Source organism: Cimex lectularius, unplaced genomic scaffold (genome assembly GCF_000648675.2).
Source record: "Cimex lectularius strain Harlan isolate CLEC.00 unplaced genomic scaffold, Clec_2.1 scaffold56, whole genome shotgun sequence".
Lineage (NCBI taxonomy): Eukaryota > Metazoa > Arthropoda > Insecta > Hemiptera > Cimicidae > Cimex > Cimex lectularius.
Window position 1 is genome coordinate 1,908,305 of NW_019394202.1, and position 20,345 is coordinate 1,928,649.

The 20,345-nt window shown below is 34.8% G+C and overlaps 1 protein-coding gene across 1 annotated transcript in view; it reads right to left on the reverse strand.

Annotated features, from left to right (window-relative positions):
• The window catches only part of LOC106666621 (protein strawberry notch-like), a 36,764-nt gene that overhangs the window by 3,920 nt on the left and 12,499 nt on the right, over positions 1 to 20,345 (reverse strand). The window contains exons 2-24 of the mRNA XM_014393933.2: positions 11,522 to 11,630; positions 11,154 to 11,261; positions 9,460 to 9,681; positions 9,105 to 9,319; positions 8,959 to 9,046; positions 8,614 to 8,823; positions 6,807 to 6,982; positions 6,396 to 6,560; positions 6,071 to 6,312; positions 5,860 to 6,013; positions 5,614 to 5,774; positions 5,433 to 5,552; positions 5,181 to 5,341; positions 4,898 to 5,089; positions 3,572 to 3,849; positions 3,252 to 3,516; positions 3,080 to 3,192; positions 2,802 to 2,973; positions 2,504 to 2,728; positions 2,253 to 2,440; positions 2,059 to 2,190; positions 1,869 to 1,990; positions 1,616 to 1,809 (exon numbers count right to left, since the gene is read on the reverse strand). Coding sequence (XP_014249419.1) covers positions 1,616 to 1,809; positions 1,869 to 1,990; positions 2,059 to 2,190; positions 2,253 to 2,440; positions 2,504 to 2,728; positions 2,802 to 2,973; positions 3,080 to 3,192; positions 3,252 to 3,516; positions 3,572 to 3,849; positions 4,898 to 5,089; positions 5,181 to 5,341; positions 5,433 to 5,552; positions 5,614 to 5,774; positions 5,860 to 6,013; positions 6,071 to 6,312; positions 6,396 to 6,560; positions 6,807 to 6,982; positions 8,614 to 8,823; positions 8,959 to 9,046; positions 9,105 to 9,319; positions 9,460 to 9,681; positions 11,154 to 11,261; positions 11,522 to 11,630 — 4,012 coding nt within the window. The remainder of the gene's footprint in view (positions 1 to 1,615; positions 1,810 to 1,868; positions 1,991 to 2,058; positions 2,191 to 2,252; positions 2,441 to 2,503; positions 2,729 to 2,801; positions 2,974 to 3,079; positions 3,193 to 3,251; positions 3,517 to 3,571; positions 3,850 to 4,897; positions 5,090 to 5,180; positions 5,342 to 5,432; positions 5,553 to 5,613; positions 5,775 to 5,859; positions 6,014 to 6,070; positions 6,313 to 6,395; positions 6,561 to 6,806; positions 6,983 to 8,613; positions 8,824 to 8,958; positions 9,047 to 9,104; positions 9,320 to 9,459; positions 9,682 to 11,153; positions 11,262 to 11,521; positions 11,631 to 20,345) is intronic.

Below are 20,345 nucleotides of genomic sequence, written 5' to 3' on the forward strand. Positions count from 1 at the left end.
TCAGAAATCGTGAGATGCGGTCTGGTGTGATGTAGGTTTCAGAAAAATGAATGGCACAATTACACAGAAGATAAACATTTGAGCCCTTAAGATGATCTTAATAAAGATCGAAATGTTGGCACGATAAAGAAAATGTTTTTCTGAAACCTACGTCACACCAGACCGCATCTCACGATTTCTGAATAATTATCGATTAACGGTCACTAATCACCACACAGTTCTCCATATAATCAACATTCTACAGCTGTTGAAATCAAGCAACGACTTCAACAAATTAGAAATGATAATGTCAAGGCAGCTCCAGACATGCGGTATTCACTGAATGCCGCACAAATTTTTGCCGAATTTCGACTAGTGTGGATAACATCCAGTGCTTGCTGTGCTCGGCTTTTTGTCAGTTTTCTTGTCTGCTTCAAAGGGCACGAATATTCGTGAAGTAACCACCCTCAAACCATCCACACATTTGGGAATCAACTATAACTGTACATACCTTTAACCTACTGTCAACTTTTATCAAAATCAACAGTAAGTGTATACTTATATTTAATACTATATATTTTTCAATAATAAAGGATTGCTAACTAGTATAGATGTTTTAATTTACACAATAACAACTGTTTTTCTTATCAGGAATGGATTGACCCAATGCAACAGTTTTGGAGTTCCTCTATGTTTACAAAACAGAACCAATAATTTGGAAAGCTTCTCCTTACAAACCATAAATTGTTTTATAAATAAAGCAATAATTAAAAATATAGTTAAATATATTTTTTCAATTAGTTTGTAGCCACTGCACAAAATAGTAACCGCAGCTGCAGCAATGACAGTTTCACTGTTGTCTATCATGATTTGTAGTAAGTTGAGGATTCCCACGGCATTTGGAAAATACGTATTCCCTGTTTCCGCAACAACTAGGAGGTTATACAAAACCCACATGTGTGTATACGTAGGCATGCTATTTTGTGAATGCCAAGACGAGCATTAGAGACTTGGCAAATATTCGGCGGCAATCGGCAAATACTGTCTGGCGCCATCTTCAGATTACACATTGTAAGGCAAAGACTTTCAGAAGCTGGATTACTTGCGAGAAGGCCTACTTCTGACAAGGTACAGAACAGCTTGGTTTAATTTCTGAAGAAATTACATCAATTGACCTGAGCAAGATTGGACTAAAATGTTGTTTTCAGATGAGTCAAGGTTTTGTTAGGGTATGGAGAAGAACAGGGGTATATCACGTTTTCACTCTGGAGAAACTATGGGGGTAGTGGTGTTATAGTTTGGGCAGGCATTTCTACGGAATATCACAATAACACTATCTTCCTCGAGGGTTCCCTAACAGCTGTGCCACACATTGAAGATGTGTTATCAGAAGAAGTTGTTCCTTATAAGCCACTAATTGGTTACAAGTTACTACCAAAGGTAACAGTATATATATATACATAATATAAGAAAAATAATTTTAAATTAAATCATCTTTTCTTAGTAGGGATAGGGTAGGGTAAAGATAGGAAATGACTAGGTTAGGTGATGGTTAGGTTCCATGACTGAATTATAAGCTAAATTTGCCTCAAATTATTACATTTGATTTCCATCAAGTTTAAGGGTTATTACATACCAACAATTTTAACGCCTTCTGCAGTTCTCAGTCGAATGACTTGCATTTTGGTATTATGACCTGTTTTTGCTGCTAAAACAGATTCTATTCTTGTCCAAACACTCAAAATGGAACCCGAAAGAACATTATATGTCCTTCGCCTAAGCCCAACTTCACAGTCAAGTCCTAAAGTTACACTCTTACAATTTCCTCTCCTAAAATACGAAGTTGTTTAAAATGATTCATTTATTGTTATAATCCTTTGACTACATACCAATACGCATGAGAACAAACTGTATTGGATGAATCGTACTGTTCATTCCAATGACTTTCTGCTTCCTCTTTAGTCACAAGTTTGTACTTTTTCTCCAACTCTCCTAGTGTTTCTTGTCGGAGCTTAAGTTTAAAATACGATTTAATACAAAGTATAAAAATCTTTACTTAGTGCCAACTTGCAAACTTACTTGAAGCCCAGTGTTAGGTCTATACACGGTGTACAATTGATCCTTTTTAGCTTCCCCCTTTTTCACCGGTTTACCGCTTCTACTGCTTTCGAGAGCTTCGGCTAATATGGCAGTTTGTTTACCATTACGGACCTACAGGAAAACAATTCAAAATAGTTAACTGTAAATTAAAGCGATTATTAATTATTTCTTACCTGATGGGACAAATAGAACCCATCTTTTGGTCCGAAAAGAAGAGTCCACCTCTCACGGGCTTCATCAAAGCTCATACCTCGTTCTACATGTACTACATGAAGTTCTGTAGTTGCAACACCAGTCGCATGTTTCCGCAAATATTTATATACACGGACCCTCTTGACATTTTCTCCGGCCGTACCCAAATCTAAAAATGTTTGGGTTTAATTTTTATAATAAAATAGAACATGCAATAACAAATGTGTATTACCTAGAATTCCTAAGTCGAATCGCCCGGTTTTCTTGGCTTGCATTATTATTGCCTGCAGCGTGTCAGTAAAATACTTAAACAGTCTATTTTGCAATTCGACGGGCATTCCTAAAATTCTATTTAAAAATTTGCTCATGTTATTGTGGTCCTTATCTAGAATCAGAGTCCCCGGGTTCGTCTCATTATTTACAATCAAACCGACTCCGACCAAAGCAGTTGCGACGTCTAAAAACAGAGCAAAGTATTTGAACAATTATAATTTATTACCCAATTGCTAAATGAAAATCTTCTTCTATACCCTTCATAAAATCTCCTTGATAATCAGAAGGTGGAGGGACTAATGGAGTATCGTAACCCATTATAGTTCTCATAGTCGCTTCCAAAGCAGATCTTCCGTATTTATTATCAATATTAAATCTTGACAAATCTCGAGTTTCTGTGGCACGACGATCACCGTGAGTCAAAGCTCCCTAATAAGATTTTAAATAAGTTACTACAATCATCTCTGGTTGTAAGTAGAATGAAGTTAGTTTTGAAAATTCAGCATAAATGGTGATTTATATATAAAATACTCACTAAACTTTCTAGCCGTTTTGCGACAATTGAAGCGAACCTTCTTTCTCCAGCCAAATCAGAAATTAAGAAAATATACTCTGGAGCATTTACTTGATTACTTCGGTGGGTTCGACCTTTAAAAAAATATATATTATCATATTTTCACTCGTGCATTAATTTTCCAATTATTTACCAAATTGTTGTATGGCTCTATCTGCACTCCAAGGTAACTCCAAGGTAATATGAACCCTCCTTCTCTGATTTTTAGCTCGTCTATCACTTTGCAGCGATATACCTGAACTTGCCGCCTCGGAAATTATGGCAACATCTTTTAGACCATCCATAAATCGTTGTTTTTCAGTCAAGTTCAACGTTTCCAAAGGTACGTCGACTTCGGATCTCGATTCGTACTGTATACCATCTTCGGTCTGGACGACTCTTCCTTTCCTTCCTGTCATCTGAAATTTATTCAAGTGTGAGGTAATGTTTTCCAATGTCTGTATAATATCGTACTTCGGCAACATTTTCTGGTCCACCTAATTCATCAATTAGTTGATCTAATGTGTTTGGAGGGAGATGGTCGCCGAGTTCTTCAATTTTTGATAGCAACTCTTCTTTCAAACTGCAAGCCCTTTCAATTGCCATTTTACTCGGTACGCCGATAATATCGTTCGTCGCTGTTTTGCCTCTGTGGTGTTTTAATATCAATGAATCAATCTTGTCCTGTGTAGTTTGCTTTTTAGTCGGAGGCTTGGAGGATTTACCTTTTTTCTTTCGGGATAACCACGTTTCTATAACACAACAAACAAATAAAATCTTTTATTATTACGTTACAACAGCACTAAAAGCAAGTCGTTAGTCTTTTAAAGTTTATTGTATGGAGTGGAGAAGGAATTAGGTGCATTCCAAAAAACCCGAGAGTATTCATCTTCCTTACTAGGAAGGAAATCTCATAGCACCGACGTTTTAGATGACTGTAGGATGGGTTTGTAATGAGGGTCCAGGGTTTTATGGATTAGTGTCAACTTACAATTTCAATGACACATGAAATTTGAAGGTCTGATGTTGGGAGCTTGGGAAACCTGACTGTGATGAGAGCTGAGCCATGATGATAACTCTACAATCATTGGCTACTTGGTGACTCCCAAATTACAAAGGAAGCAGGAGGGTGAAATGACAGAAGAGTACTTTGGTTCTTTTAGAATAAGGGTTGGAACAACATGTGAACCAGTTGCCTTTGGGCAAGGAAAAGTGGAAAGTAAGACCATCAGGTGCAATCAGGCAAAAGTCGGAAATGAGTAAGACCAAATCGTAGTGTGGATCATCCAGCAAGAGAATTGGACAGACCAGACAACTGGGTGACTTTGGTCAAGAAAGGTCAGTAACCAAGCAGACAGAAGTGTACTATGGTTTTTTTCGAATGGAAAGTTTGGAGTGACAGGTATACAAAGTAACTTCAGGCAAGGAAGGTAAGAAGGTCAAAGCATACTGCTGCTCCTTTAGAAGGACAGTTAGAGCAACCAGACATATCGGGAGTGTTTGAGCAAAAGTCAGAAGGTAGGAATACAAAAGTGAACTGCAGCTCTTCTGAAAGGGGTGCTAGAATGACCAACCATAGATGATTTCAAGTAAGGAAGGACTTAAGGTAGGAAGGCAGAAGCAAGTACACTGCAACTCTTTCAGAAATTGTAATACTTCCGGCCTGTGCAGATAATAGACTGATAAATAGGGAGCTTGGGCAATGGTTCAAAAGATGCTGGTGTCTACCATCTGAATTGATGGAAATGACTCGAGCTTTCAAGGATGTGATATGTAAAAACCTTCTATTTTTCAACTCACCTTCTCCATCGCTGTCATCATCAAAAGGATTAAAATCACTGCTAGTGTTACTCTCTTCCGAATGAAATTCACTTTCAGCTGAATCGGACATAGGTAACTTAAATTCAGAACCAGAACTTGATCCAGCTTCACTGTCACTAGCAGACGAGTCGGCTCTTACTCGTTTAACAGCCCTTGCTGCGGCTTGTCGCACTAAAAATCATTTCCTATTAGAGCTGTTTTTTTTTTCATACTATTAATACTTAGGAAATAAAATAGTAGTCATTAACAATATACTAGCTACCTGGCTTCCGCTTTCCACTGGACGATCCAGGTTCGGATGATACGTTGTTGTTATTATTTGAAAATCCATACGCTTTTCTCTTATCTAAGCCCATCAAATGGTTGATTCTATTTCGATCAGGTGCTGGAAAGTGTTTCTCAACCAAAGTTTGCAACACCCCCCTAGAAAATACATGATGAATTTTCATAAATGTTAAGTAAAATATTTTGAAAAATTATTGTAATTTTTTCTTTAAACAGGACCAAAACTTACTTAGCAGTTGATACAAAGTCAGTAAGTTCTCCGTCATCTCTTTCCAGCTGTTCTAATGTCCTAGCCTCTCCAGTTGACTGTAAACCAATTACAACACATTTTCCACACTTCACAGCTTCCCTAATTAACCCAGTATTTCATAAATAGGAAGGAAATCTTTTAAAGCACAGCAAATACTTACCGGGCAATGCCGACGGCGTATTTCACTTTAGCCGCTATGCACAGGTATTTAAAGAACCGCTGATGCGACGACCAGAACTGTCCCCACATGGTTTTCTTCATTCTGTTCTCCGCTTCGATCAGGCTGGCTCCTTCTTGAAACTTGCGCATCGCATCTACCCACTGAAACGATAAATACAAATTTAAGTTTTTAATGTATGAAATGTACACTAGAGCTAAAGATAAGACAAATTTAAAAGAGACTAACCAGCTCAACAGAATCATTGTAAACTTTAATAAAATCAGGACTTAAAGTCACTTCTTCGATTTTAAATGCAACACCGTGAAAGCTGAGCTGCCTGGCGATATACATTCCTCGTAATTTCATATCCATAGCTACTATTTCCATAGCTCCTACGCCCCTGAAAGAAAATTGCAATGTTACAGACTTAAAATCAATCATTAAATAAGATCCGTACCTCTTTTCCACTGCGGAAATGAAGTCATTGAAATCAGGGAAAGGAGTCCCTTCACCCCACATTCCTAAACGTGTCATATAAGCCATGTTTCTTGGCTCAGAAGCGCCTGTAGCAGAAGCATAAACAACTCTCGCTTTTGGTAGCTTGTTTTGCAGGTCTAAAACAGTCAAACCCGTCTTTGTTGGCTTTGACGATCCAACCGGACAGAGATTTTTAGCCCTATGACATTCATCAAATATAATCTACAAGAGAGTTAAGAAAAAACAAAAACTACTCAAAACACATATTTTTATAATTTGTAAATTGAGGGTTAAATTAAGGATACGAGTCCATCAAAGTCGTCACCGCACCACTGGACTAACTGTTTCAGACGGGATTTGTATTTTCCGCTGGATTGCGACGATTCTCCAATCAAGGCGGAGTATGTGGAGAAAATCACGCCTTTTTTGACATTACCATTCACTGCTGATGATATTTTAGCATATTTCAACTGAAAATCCAATATACAATAGTAATAACCAATAGGAGGTTTCAATTCTAGAAATATTTTTCATGACTATCTTAATGTAAATATTTAGTGTTTAGTTTTACAACTACAAACAATTTAAATGATGGTTTAAAAAATATTATCAGGTGAATAGTAATAGGAAAGTTTTATGATATAGCTTTTTTTCTCTTTAGTAATTTAATTTATGTGTATTTCAATTCATAGGTGTGGGATTACGAAGAAACATACCTTATTCAGTGAGTAGACATCAATTTTAAAAGCTCCAATGTCTTTTAAATCTCTTTCAGCATCATATTTCAAATCGTTTGAAACAGATACCCAAATCGCCCTTTTCCTCCCTTTTAAATAATTTTCAAATATCATTCCAGCAATAGTTCTACCTTTACCGACACCAGCACCATCGCCTAGAAAAACAATTAATGTGATAGAAATTGGCTTTTATCGTCATATTCATTGCCGCACCTGCCTCTAAGGCAATCAGTTAAATAGGATTCCATAAGGTAATAAGGAGTGGACAGAAAGCTTTTAGTTTACAAAAGATGCCTAGGTACCAGACGTTATCAAAAGCCTGGGCCACATCTAGGAACACCCACCTGTATTTAAAATAGTTGACAAATTGAGTATTTCATATATGTATATATATATATATACTCGCCTAGGTATGTAGGGTTAAGGTTAGAAGCAAGTTCCCCTCCAGGAATGCACCCAATTATTTATAAAAACACAAACCAAAAAGACCTCTTATAATTAATTTATTCAATCTGTAAATGAATTAAAATATTTTTCAAAAGAAAGGTTTACATTTACATGATTATTATTACTAGTGATTGCAGATTATTACTAGTGGCCTGTACAATAAAGGCATTCTGTAGTTAGAATCGTAGAACGATATGATCTATGTACATGAGAAAACGGATTGCAAATATAGCAGGCAAACTGTAACATTTTTAGTCGTTTTTGGCGGTTTTGTCTTCTCATCCGATATGGGTCATTGGGACAGCCTGGCTCACCACAGGGACAGATCAGTAAGTATAACATGGTATCATATGTATGTATAAATGTGAACGGAGTTATTTGACTACAGTATCATTGTAATATGTAATCTGTTATCTTTCTTGGCCTGTACTTTTTAACTTTATGGACTTAATTAATTGTTTATTTTCTCTTTATTTTTCACAAATCGCACTATTTTGGAACAAGACATCCCCATTTCACTTATGTGATTGCTAGCATAATATCCCGATTTGATCCAAGAAATAAATTATTGTAATTTTTCCTCAACAGAAGAGTCTAAGGTCATGGTTTTTATTTATTTTTATTTAGAGATTTTTTAAAGACATTTATAATTAAAAAATGGGGAACAATCTTTCCTAGAAGCATTAGGCAGCTGGGGTTCTTTTGTGTGCTGTCCACTATAACCGATAGTTCATCATAAATGTTTTTTTCCTTATGATATTTCATGGGACCGGAGATTTTGTACATTATAACTAGTTGTTCCTTATAACTGGTGTTATTATAAACAATTTCTACTATACTTATTTAACAATTTATACTGTATTTATTTAACAATTACTACTGTACTTATTTATCACCTTCATGATAAATAATTTATACTTTAATCATTTTGACTTGAGTTCAGGGCTTTGGGGGTTGGTTTAAGTCGTCAATGATGAAAATTCGTGGAGGGGTTCCGCCATAATTATAATCCATGTTTCGGATGTTCAAAATTAAATATAAATCTACTGAATTAGGATTAGGATGAAATTAGGTTTAGGTTTAGGTAGTAGGGTAAGGGAGAGGTACAACTGGGATAGGTCAGGTACATGGTATGTAAGGGTTATATAGGGTTAGGGACAGATTACAGTAGGGTAAGTAGGGTTAGGGACAGGTTATGTAGGGTTAAGGGCAGGTTAGGTTATTTATTTACTTGTTTATTTGAAAGTAAAAATTTGGAGAGTATATTTCCTTGGAAATAGTTCAATTTGAATGCATTTACAATGAAAATTATCTATAATTATCTCATAAATTGACTAACCTATTAAAAATCCAGCTCTTGTTCCATCAGGTAAAAAACGTTCATGCTGCTGTGATGCATACGTAATTGCTTCAAGCTGTAAAGCTGACAAAGCTCCTGTCGAAATCGTCGCCTCAGGTATTGTCAATTGGTACCACACATCTGTCGGTTCAACACTTGAAAGCGATGCTGTTTCGACAACAGGGTCAGGATGCTTTTTGCCAAGTTTTACTGGAAAACAATTAAAACTAAATCACGATTGAAAGAATCAACTTTCAGTTTTAAAAATGTACAATGTGAATTTAGATTTAACAACTAAAATTAAATAACTTTTTTTTTTAATATGAAACTAATGTTGAAATTTACATTTAGACGGCATATAATCTGCATACGTTTCTGCCACACCCATATCTTCGTCGTCATTCTCCTCTTCTTCTTGGTTCGGCTGTGGAATCTATAATTAAAAGGTTGTTACTTCATGCTTTTGTCTCCGTTTAAATTCCTGCCCATACTTTGTTATCGGCGTTCAACCAATTTTGTGGGAAGGCCTTGTTGGAAAAAGCATTAAACCAATTATGCTGTCCGAGAAAAGTACTTTTTGGTCCAAGGAAATGATTTAAAAATGACCCATTGCCTGACATGAGCATTTGATTAAGATTTAAACCTGTGATGTTACCATAGAGAAGAGGATCATTAGCTGGCAGACCTAACTTGGCCAGATCTAAACCTAAAACACATAAAATAATAAATCATATTTTAATTTGAAAAAGTAAGATGTTTAACACATCAACATTAATATACTGTCATAAACAAATGTTATTTAGATAAAAGCACAATCTTAAAATAAATAAATAATGATAAACTTACTCTGCTGCATTAATTGTGCATTATTACTCATTGAAGGATGGTAGGCACCCATCTGCGTTGTTGGGAAACCTAATGAACCTAACATGGCTGCACTAGGCTGTAGGGACCCTGTTAAATAAGGTGGCTCTGATCGCACTATTTCAAATCCAGGCGATATATCTTTCATTATTAGGCCACTGGGTAATTTAGCTTTATTCCCTTGATTTATGTTCGAATTCATACCTGGAATAAACAGTTTGTATATAATAAAATGTGATTTTTATCTATTGAATATTATGCAATTAATTAAAGCATTTTTATATTCTAAGTCATGTTTTTTTTTGCTTAAAGAACAAAGGCCATTTAAACTGCAGTATTCATTATTCATGAATGAAATCCTTGAATGGAAAATAGCATTATTAAATGACAAAAATTTTGACTGCGTCTGTCATTTATTTTACACTTGCATAGTTAACTGTCATAAAGTAGCATTGGAACATCATTTATCAGCAAATATTTTATGTATGTTTGTAATTAACTTTTATATAATACGACACTCCAAAAACACACTCGAACATATCATATCTGAAGTAAGACGCTTTCAGATTGGGCACACTGGCATAATTAATATAAAAAAAATTAGTTTCATTACAATCAGAACCATTCCCTCCATTAACAATTAGTGTTCACATGGATATATTTTTGGACTGAAACACTACTTTTTAAGTGCACATGGGTTGGGTAAAGGCCAGCTTATGGATTGTTAAATTAGTGTTATGGACGAACTAGATTAGGATAGATTAGGACATAGTTAGTGTTATGGATGAGCAAAATTAGGTTAGGTTAGAGAATAGTTAGTATTATGGAAAAGCTAGATTAAATTAGGGCATAGTTAGTATTATGGGTGAGCAAGATTAGGGTAGTTTAGAGAATAGTTAGTGTTATGGACGAGTTAGATTAGGTTGGGTTAGGGTATAGTTAGTGTTATGGATGAGCTAGATTAGGTTAAATTAGGGCTTAGTTAGTATTATGGGTGAGCAAGATTAGGGTAGTTTAGAGAATAGTTAGTGTTATGGACGAGCTAGATTAGGTTAGTTTATGGCATAGTTAGTGTTATGGACGAGCTAGATTAGGTTAGGTTAGGGTATAGTTAGTGTTATGGATGAGCTAGATTAGAGCATAGTTAGTTTTGTGGATGAGCTAGGTTAGGTTAGTTTAGAGAATAGTTAGTGTTATGGACAAGCTTTAGATTTACGATTAGGTTAGATTAGGGAATAGTTGCAAACCTATTTCTTTGCAGTGTGTGAATATTTGTTTATCGCATACCATATATTAGATTTTCTTTATGTTTAAATTTTTGTATCTACAATAGAGTCCCGCTGGTAAGAAATGATCGGGTCTGAGTCTTATAGATTAGCCAAATAACTTGAATGAAAAATTTAAGGAATAAGTTGTACATTGAAAAATTAGCTAGGAGTTTTGAAAATCAGGACGTAGGAAATAGTTTCTTGCAATTTTCAGTAAAAGAATAAACTACAGGTTTAAGAAGTTTGAATTGGGCGGATCCCCAATAACCAACCATATCATTTAAATTTAAATAAAAAAAGTCCTTCCTTCTGACAGGAAGTGTTAATCCTGTGTTTGGATTAACAGGGACTCCATTGTATACCTATATAATTTTTTGTATTATTTTAAATTCAAATCAGCAGACTCACCTAATTTGGCATTATTTTTAAAATCAATTTCATCATTTTCCAGTTTAATTTGTGGCCTGTCCTCTTGGGCATTTATAGCAAATGCTGTGGCGAGATCCTTACCGCCACCTAAAATAAATCATATCTGTAAATTAGATTGTACAGCTAAATTAAAAATACATTTAATATATTAATTATTTCAAGTCGCCCCTTTAGGAATTTCCCTCAAATATTTCCTATAAACTGTTATAATCAAGGTTTATATATATAAGTTAAGGGTTGAGGATAAACGAAAGTCATAACGAAACTTTTTTTATGGTGTGAATACACTTCTATTGTGTTTACGTGTAACATAATTGATAAAAGAATATATAAGACGTTTTATTTACCTGGAACTTCTATTTTATCTGGGTCGTCATCTTCATCAAAGTCGCTCTCAGAACCATTACTCTCTCTGTCGCTAACATCCTGTTTGCTGTTGCCAAACTTGGACTTCCGCTGCATTAAAAACAGATAATAAACATCATTAAAAGGCGTGAAAAAAAACGAAGTAAAATTATTGATTTAAAAAAATAAATCTATTAAACAATTTTTTAAAAATTTATTTGGTGGAAAGGTGTATGTCATAAAATAATAAATACTAGAAATAAACCCAACAACTGTAAGGCCTAGGTGGTTTCATCATTCGTTTATAAATAATTAATATATTAATGAATATATTATTGTCATTATTGTTTCGTATATTTGATTGTTTTATTATGATTATTATTGCAGTTAATATTATTTTACTCTGTTTATAAAGCTACATTTATTTCTAAAATATGTACATGTAAAGGGGGCTTAAAGCCGTATTTGTACCTTTAAAATAAATAAATAAATAAACTAATACACAAATAAATCAAGAGATATGAGACTAACATAGTGTTTGAATCACAGAGATGAACTTCCATCTAGATTGAACAATGCTCCAAGTTTTTATCGTTGCCTCCTACGACATTAGAAACACTAATGCTGAGCGAATGCCAACATTTTATAATTTTTTTTGTTTGAAAGCTCATCTTGATTGGAATGTCCGTGTTTTTCTATTCAAATACATTGAAAGTGTTTTTCTATTCAAATACATTGAAAAGTGCTGTTCGCTTTAACACGCGTTTTGAGACTAATGTAGAACTGGACTAAATAGATTTAAATAATTCTTAGCATAGTTTCAATAAAAAAAAAACATGCCCATATGCATAAATGCAAATTACATGTTTAAATTAAAGGGTAATGGAGGAATATTGAGTACTAAAACCCCTTTCTTGAGTAAACAGTGCATAAATATATTTAAGAATGTGCCTTAAAAATGACCTGGCTGTCAACAGACCCTGGAGGCCAATTTCAGCAGATGGAAGTTAAGTCTGGCCCCGGATCGTCAAAACACCAAAGTGGGTATTCCTGGATCCTTGCGTGCAAAAGCGGCAGAACTCTCAACCTAGACCTTTATAAGTACTAGAATGATGGTAACTGGATACTGCAGCACACCTCCAAGGCAGCAGTTGGCGTTGTACTCATGGCTCCAGTGACACTGAGGTATGCTTGCCTTTGAATGCCCCTTTTCCAGCTGTTATCGTATATCACTGAAAACATGGCCCAACATTTGCCATTTTATAAATAACACGTGGAAAATGAGATCCATTCTTTATTGGATGGAGGTGGAGTGTTTATAGAGGCACAACAAAATATGTGAACGTCATTTACCACCGTAGGAACGGGTGATCGATTGGAACCTTATTAGTGCGGAGGTATAAATCACGATAGAAAGGAGAATTAAAGACGGCGGAAAAGCCAGTTGAAAAATTGTAGCGGGAGAAGATTCAAACGTTCGCCGTTCAATTCAAGGACAACAAGTAGTACTCGGCAGGACGTCGAAACCGGAAGATGAAGAAGCCGAAGGAAAAGGAGGATAAGAAGAAGAAGAAAGGGAGCCGGTAGAGGGGACTTTCGGCTCTCTCACGCCGGCTGAAAATGGGGTTAAAAACTCCCCGGACCCCGACCCATTCGGGCTTATGCTTCAGTTCGGTAAAGGCGCCCGCACTATTACAGTCACTTGAACCAATTTTTATTCATCCTTTCTACTTGCTAAACTCAGAGGAATAAATTTTGGCGAAAACAGAATGTCAAACAGTACTTCGTGGGTTTCCAGGCTGAAAGAACTATGTTCATTATTAAAAGATTCCGTTCATGATTGATTGGTTTATAGTGTGACACTGACACTGGGAAACAAAAAACAACCCATAAAAGAAACTACAATGAAATTAAAATTTCAAACATATAAACGTAGAAAAAAAAGGTGGGTAGGTGTACACAAACAGTGAGCCATCAACGAATTTTTTTAAGCCAATACACGCTTCAAAAATTCAAATATTGACTGTTAACCATACCAACCGTCGTTGATAAACAACATATTTGACTTGGTTGACACATGGATATTAACAGGAAAACAAAACATGACTCGTTTGATTGCCATCGGGATAGCATTTATTATCATTTGTTATGTTGCATAACATAATCATAGATTTCACTCATCATCACCAAAGAACACGTTATGAGACGCGATAATAAATCCATTATGTGAAATATTCTCTTTATTGTCGTGGGTGAAACTTATCGGATCAGGGTTGTATTTCTGTCAATACCATGGTAAACAAGAATCTATCAATTTGTTGACCTTAGGTAGATAATTATTTCTTCTGGAAAGTTAGAAAATTTGTTGCCCGTTTCAAAAACAAACGGTTTTATTTTAAACTGAAAACGGCGCATTTTTGCCGAAAATCGGAAAATAAAAAATTTACCGAACGTTTTCCATGTCGATCCTTTCAAGTTTCTCTGTTCCACAAGCAGTTTGTTGAGAGATTACGAGGCTTGAATAAAAACGCGTGTCATTTGTCCGATTCTCATTTCCGGTGAACCGAGACATGTGCTTCAAAATAAAGCATAAAGAAATCCCTTGTGGGACTTATAAAATATTAAGACGGTATCGCACTTTGTTAAAGTGATTTATAATATTTAAACAGAATTACGTAAATTAGACAGCTTTCATTTCCCTTCCTTCTTTTCCCATTCGGTCGGAGTTCAGTCTAGGATCTTTTAGGCGAAGGCAGGGTTTGTCGGCGTCGTTTAACTCTAGTATCTGTGTTTTAGTAATGATATGTTTTTGGGCTGGATACACAAATATTATGCGTGACCACATTCGCGTCATCTACTTCGAGTGCTCATAGGTAAGGCGTTAGGTATAATTAAGTTCGTTATTGTTAGGGTAATGGAGAGTTAGATTAGGTTAGGTTACGATTAGATAGAGTTACTTAGTTAGATATCGGTGGGTGTTATGGACGAGTTATATTAGGTTACATTGAGGTAGCTATGAATAGTTAGGTTAGATGGGTCAGTGTTATAGATGAGTTGAAGTATGAAGTTTAGGTTAGGTTATGTTAGGTAAAGATTAGGGTTATGATAGGTTATACCATGATTAGATGTTTTCAACATTTATCAGTGAATTTATTTTCTTTTATTAACAGATCTTATAAACTGTAATTTGATCCCTGAGTGGTACGGTCGTAACTATTCCAAATTTAAAGGTCGATGATGTGTTATTCGTCAATTACAAACAGCACCAGAACGACTATTCTTTACCTGGGTGCCTTAATTTAAATTTTAGTTCTTTTTTTAATACGTGTTAGAGCAAAGAAAATAATACAAAGTGCCGCGTTAATAAAATAAAATTTAAGTTATATAATGATCTTTACGAGAGGAAAATACACTGGGCCCTATTTATTTCCGCGTTTCTTTCTTCAAATCGACCTTAAGACTTAATTCCACTTTTTGTCCTTTGAGCTCGATCCCATTTCCAATTCTTCAAGGTGGTTCTTTCACGGGCCGGCCTGAGACTCCTTAGTTTACCTCTCTTACACATTGTTGTGAACGGGAAGCTTCTGAAATGGGCGTCTTTTATCTTAAAAACCTAAAAATCTACGAAACAATTTATTGTTTTATTAGCAATATTTATATTGCTTTCAATTTTTTTTACAAATAAATTTTATCTCACGAAACAGTTTCAATGAGAGAGAAGAACTCCATATTGAAGAACTATTGAAAATCAGTGTCAAAAAAAAATCATCAATGGCAAATTATACACCAGACTAGTGAAATGTTAAAACTGCTGCCGATTAGCTATACAATTAAAGACTGCAGAATATGAACTAGTTGAAAGAATTGAAGAATATACGAAACATACAAAAGATACGCAAAATTAACTTTAAACACAAACTTGGCAGATAGCAATGAGAAATAGCAAAACAAATACAATATTATTAACATACAATAATAGTTGTGGTATTTTCCTATATCACCACTAATACTGGGGAGGATTCTTGGAGGAAACAGTTGTTTTATTTTTATATATTTTTTAACTTTTTTATTTTTCTAAAAATGTTATTCTTTAGGTTATTTATTTCACATCTAACTTATGGGCTGTTTTTTCTTTTTTTCTTCTCGGAAACCATTACAAGAAGTACAGTCATTTAGTTTACACTATAAAATTAGTAATTATTTTCATTTATATTATTGAATATAGAAATGATGGTTGTGTCTCTAGCATGTGTTGAGAGTGACTGTATTTATTAGCGTTATGTGTAGTGGCGGGATATTGAGTACCCTCGACCCTCGTAGGTTTAAAGGGCGATAGAAGAATATCGAGTACTCCACCACCCTGAGTGAAAGGTATGCAAATTGCATGCGTTATGCGTTAGGTGTAGAATCGACCTAGATGTTGCCAGCATCCGAGCCCAACCCCTGGTGGGAGGACGGATAAGACCGAGGTCTGACCGCGGACTGCCAACACCCGGTGTGGATGAATCTTGAGGCTTGACGGTAATTAACAAATCAGCTCTGCACATTTCTGTATGTATCTGTCTTATCTCTCATTACTGATTACGCTCAGGAGAAAGCAACGGAAGAACCAGGATATAATAATAAAAGATTTGCTGATATCCCAAGGGAGTGCTTTAAAAACAGGAATGAATCAACAGAGAGGCATATTTTCTACTCATTTATCAGTGAAAGATAAATTTTGATCGAAGAATTGATTTTCAATCGTTATAACTTATAAAACAGTGAAAAAAGCGACAAAAACCGCCACCAATATGATAAGAAAGAATGTATGGTTCAATCTTTCTTATTCAGTTCTTTTGCACGGATCACAGTCAATCAAGTTCATTTTTTTTAATTTAATATATTTATTACAATCTGTAAACTTATTTACATAATGTATTAAAGACCTTACATAAAAAGAATAATTAATTGAAAGAAGTAATTTCATCAATTAGACCAGTAAAACATAAATGAATTATGAAGTTGAATTTACAATTGACATGGATCATGTGTCGTGAGGGGTGTTAACAATCATTTTCGTTTAGTAAGGTCGCGATGCCATGCCATATCCTCTTCAATCATCTGGTTGGATTATAAAGGTGTCTCTATTGGATAAGGATTGTGCAACTCAATTGGGGTGAGAGAGTTTATTGTCGAAAGTGGAAAATGTTACGGGGATTATTTTTTACACGAGAGGGATTTTGAGGTTATTGTGAAGAGTGTTGGAGACGTAGTAAGGAGCATTGGCTATGATACTGAGGACTCTGGATTGGAAGGACTGTATTTTTTGGAAGCTGGAAGGTTATAGCGGTTCCCCACAGTTGTAGTCCAAATTGATTTTAGTATTGTCTTGTAGATTTTCACTTTATTTTTCGTTAAAACGTTAGATTTGCGTGACGGTAGTCTGGAGAGAAGTCCGAAACGTTGTTTAATAATGCTCGTAGAGTTGTGTGTGTTGGTTCCATGTTAAGTCTTAAGCGGCCCATAGACAGTCAATATTATTGTACAATAATTATTCAGAAATCGTGAGATGCGATCTGGTGTGATGTAGGTTTCAGAAAAACATTTTCTTTGTTGTTGGAATGTTTTTCTGAAACCTACATCACACCAGACCGCATCTCACGATTTCTGAATAATTATCGATTAACGGTCACTAATCACCACACATTATTGTACAATATAGATTGCACAATAATTCGACGGTTGCCCCTTAACGTTCAATAATATTGTACAAAATTTTGTTTGTGCAATGAACTTGAATAGTCTGAAGGCGATATTGCAGTTTGTGCAATATTTTGTGCACTTGCTGATACTTCACAAACTGACTGATATTGCGCAATAATGCCAACAGACGGTGCAATATTTTCCAAATTGTACAATATATTTTCAACTTTTCGTCAATCATGCAATGTATTGCACAAGCTTTCAATAACGTCTACACACGATCAATTAAATTGCACAACCCAAAATATTGTGCAATAATATTGATCGTCTATGGGCCTCTTAAGTGTAGATGGAACTCAAGGTAGCGGACGCAGTCTAAAGTTTAAATTAACTCGTAACTGTAACCTCCAGCTCAGGGTTTACCGAATAGAATAACCAACTGGATGTTTAACTAAATATAACTTTCAATAAACCAATTAAATTTATTGTTATAAGAACAATCTGTAAACGTTAAAGTTTACACAACGTAAATATATGAGTTTTTAGGGGAACGAGAGCTACAACCCGTCACATTAAATATCGAAATTGTAACCTCCAGTTTAGGTTATCCATGGCTTTACAGAATAGGATAATCAGCAGTAGATCTGAACTAAAATAATAACTCTCAATAATAGAATAAAACAAATAAATTTATTTTAATAATAAAAATCCCCAAACGTTAAATTTCGAACGGAACATAAATTTATGATTTGAGTGGAACGAGATCTACAACCAGTGTACCAGCATTCTCTATCGGAATTGTGACCTCCAATTTAGGTTATCCATGAATTTACCGAATAGGACAACCAGTTGGAGGCTTAAACAAATAATAACTTGCAATAATACAAAAGACAATCCAATTTATTTTTATAAGAAAAATTCCTAAATAATAAAGTTCTAAAGCAGCATAAATATATGAGTAACAAATCATTAAATATATAGAGTGCAATGTGTTCTACAACCCGTCACATTCTATATCGGAAATGAAACCTCCAGCTTAGGTTATCCATGGCTTTGACAGGCAACTAATAATGGAGGTTTAACTAATAATAACTTGCAATTCGATAAGAAAATAACATTTATTTTTATTAGAAAACTATTCAACTATTCCTAGCTCTGGAAAACTTTCTTCACGGGAAGTATTTCAATTAAATGGATCCCTGCCAAAACGTCATTGAGGAGTTCATCGCCCAAAAAAGTGGCAAATTTTTCGGGGAAGTAAGAGCAAAACCGATATGCTACACAATTTATACTGTATTGTTTATTGTTGTACTAGCCAATTCATACTGATTTTTAAAAAAAATTAAAATATCCGATCTCCATGAACTTAGACTACTGTCAGAGTGGATTTTTCGAAGAGATACCGAATCCGACAAATTTTAAATTGGACAGTTCAATTTCCTTAACTAATCGAACTAATCTCACGTTTGGCTATGCGATAGTATGAACTCAAAGTGCAACCTTGATTCAAGAAGTACCTCCTACCAGAAAACCTTAAAATATGAAGAAAAAAATTCTGTAATATAAAACGGATCTTAGTTATATTAAAATTGTTGTCAAGACCAAAATGGTTTTCCATATATAAACTTCGGCCGCATACTTTCAATGTATTAATAACAATAAGGCTATAGCTACTTTTCCAATTTCCTAATTATCCGAGCGTATAAGAGTTTTCAAGGTCCGTTTTTCTCCGCAAACAGGGAAGCCAGCTAATGAATAATCACAAGCGTTTCCCCCAATGGTTTCAATTTTTTGGGTAACGCTGCACAAAGCAAACTTCCTATTGTGCTATGAAGAAGTTTTGACGAATTTTTCGATCTCAAAACCTCATGTAAGAGAAATGCTTAACCTATAATAAATACCTAAATTTCTATTTTTATTGTCGCTATGTCAAGTTTCGACAATTCTTTCTGTCCATATGTTCCTCAGGCCATATTCGAGAAGCCACATCCATGCTGGACATAAACGGGCTGTTCTTTATTTGGCAAGAAGAAGAAAAAACAATAAAAAACATGGTTACTAATGAAAATACACCCTGATGATCCTACTAACACCTTGTAAGCTAGAAATTTCTGACCTGACTTTTTTTCAACTTATGAAATCTGAAGAATCTTGGCGATACTAACTACTTTCATTAAACAATCACATCATTAGTCCTTATTTTTTTAAATTTTACAATAATAATTGGAATGTATATACTATGAACTGTTTTAACGACATGGAAAATTCCGTCACACAAATCCTAGGCTTAAACAGATAAAATTTATTTTCAATAAAAGTTTTTCTTCACATGGAGCGTTTGTTAACCAAAGTGTCACCATCTTCAAAAATTATTCGCAGACAATTCCAAAAAACCGCCATGTCAACTCAAAAAATCTACAGAACAACTGTCTTATACAGGAAGTGGGATAATAGAACATATACCTTGTATAACTAGGACTAACACCTAACTTTGAACTATCTAGAGAAGAAGCGAGTAACTTTGAAGCAGCTGGAACTTCAACTGACTGATTTCTCCTTTTTTTATGTGATGAAGTATGTCATGAAGTACTTCCTCATGTTTATTTTAATGCAAATTATAAAATTGTTTCGCCACATTTTCCGGCTGAACTTCTTTCACGCCTCGATCCGTTTAAGTTTGTCAACTTTTATTAAAAACCTATCACTTCTAACGTCTTTAAATTGTTTATATTATTATCCTACAGACATTTTTTCTTTATAAATTTTAAAGTATAAACAACAAAAGGCAAAGAATTATTGTTTAATATAGTGAAGAGCGATGACATTGAGCTCCTTATCAATCAGCTATCGCTATACCATATGGATCTCTAGCGCTATTATATTAAACGCTGACTAGGAAAAACCACTATTTATACTTTTAAAAAATGTTTAAAATTTATGATTTCCACTGTAACGCAGTACATGGATTTCTATCGAGAAATTATTTTGTAATCGCCTTTGTTTTCGAAACGTGCAAGAAATTTTTTATCATTCACCTGGACTAATTCCAAACTTCAGACGATTTTTCAAGAAAAAGTTGTACGGACACTACCTCCGCATGAGGTGAAGGATGCATGTCAGCCTGCACTCTCCAGACCTGGA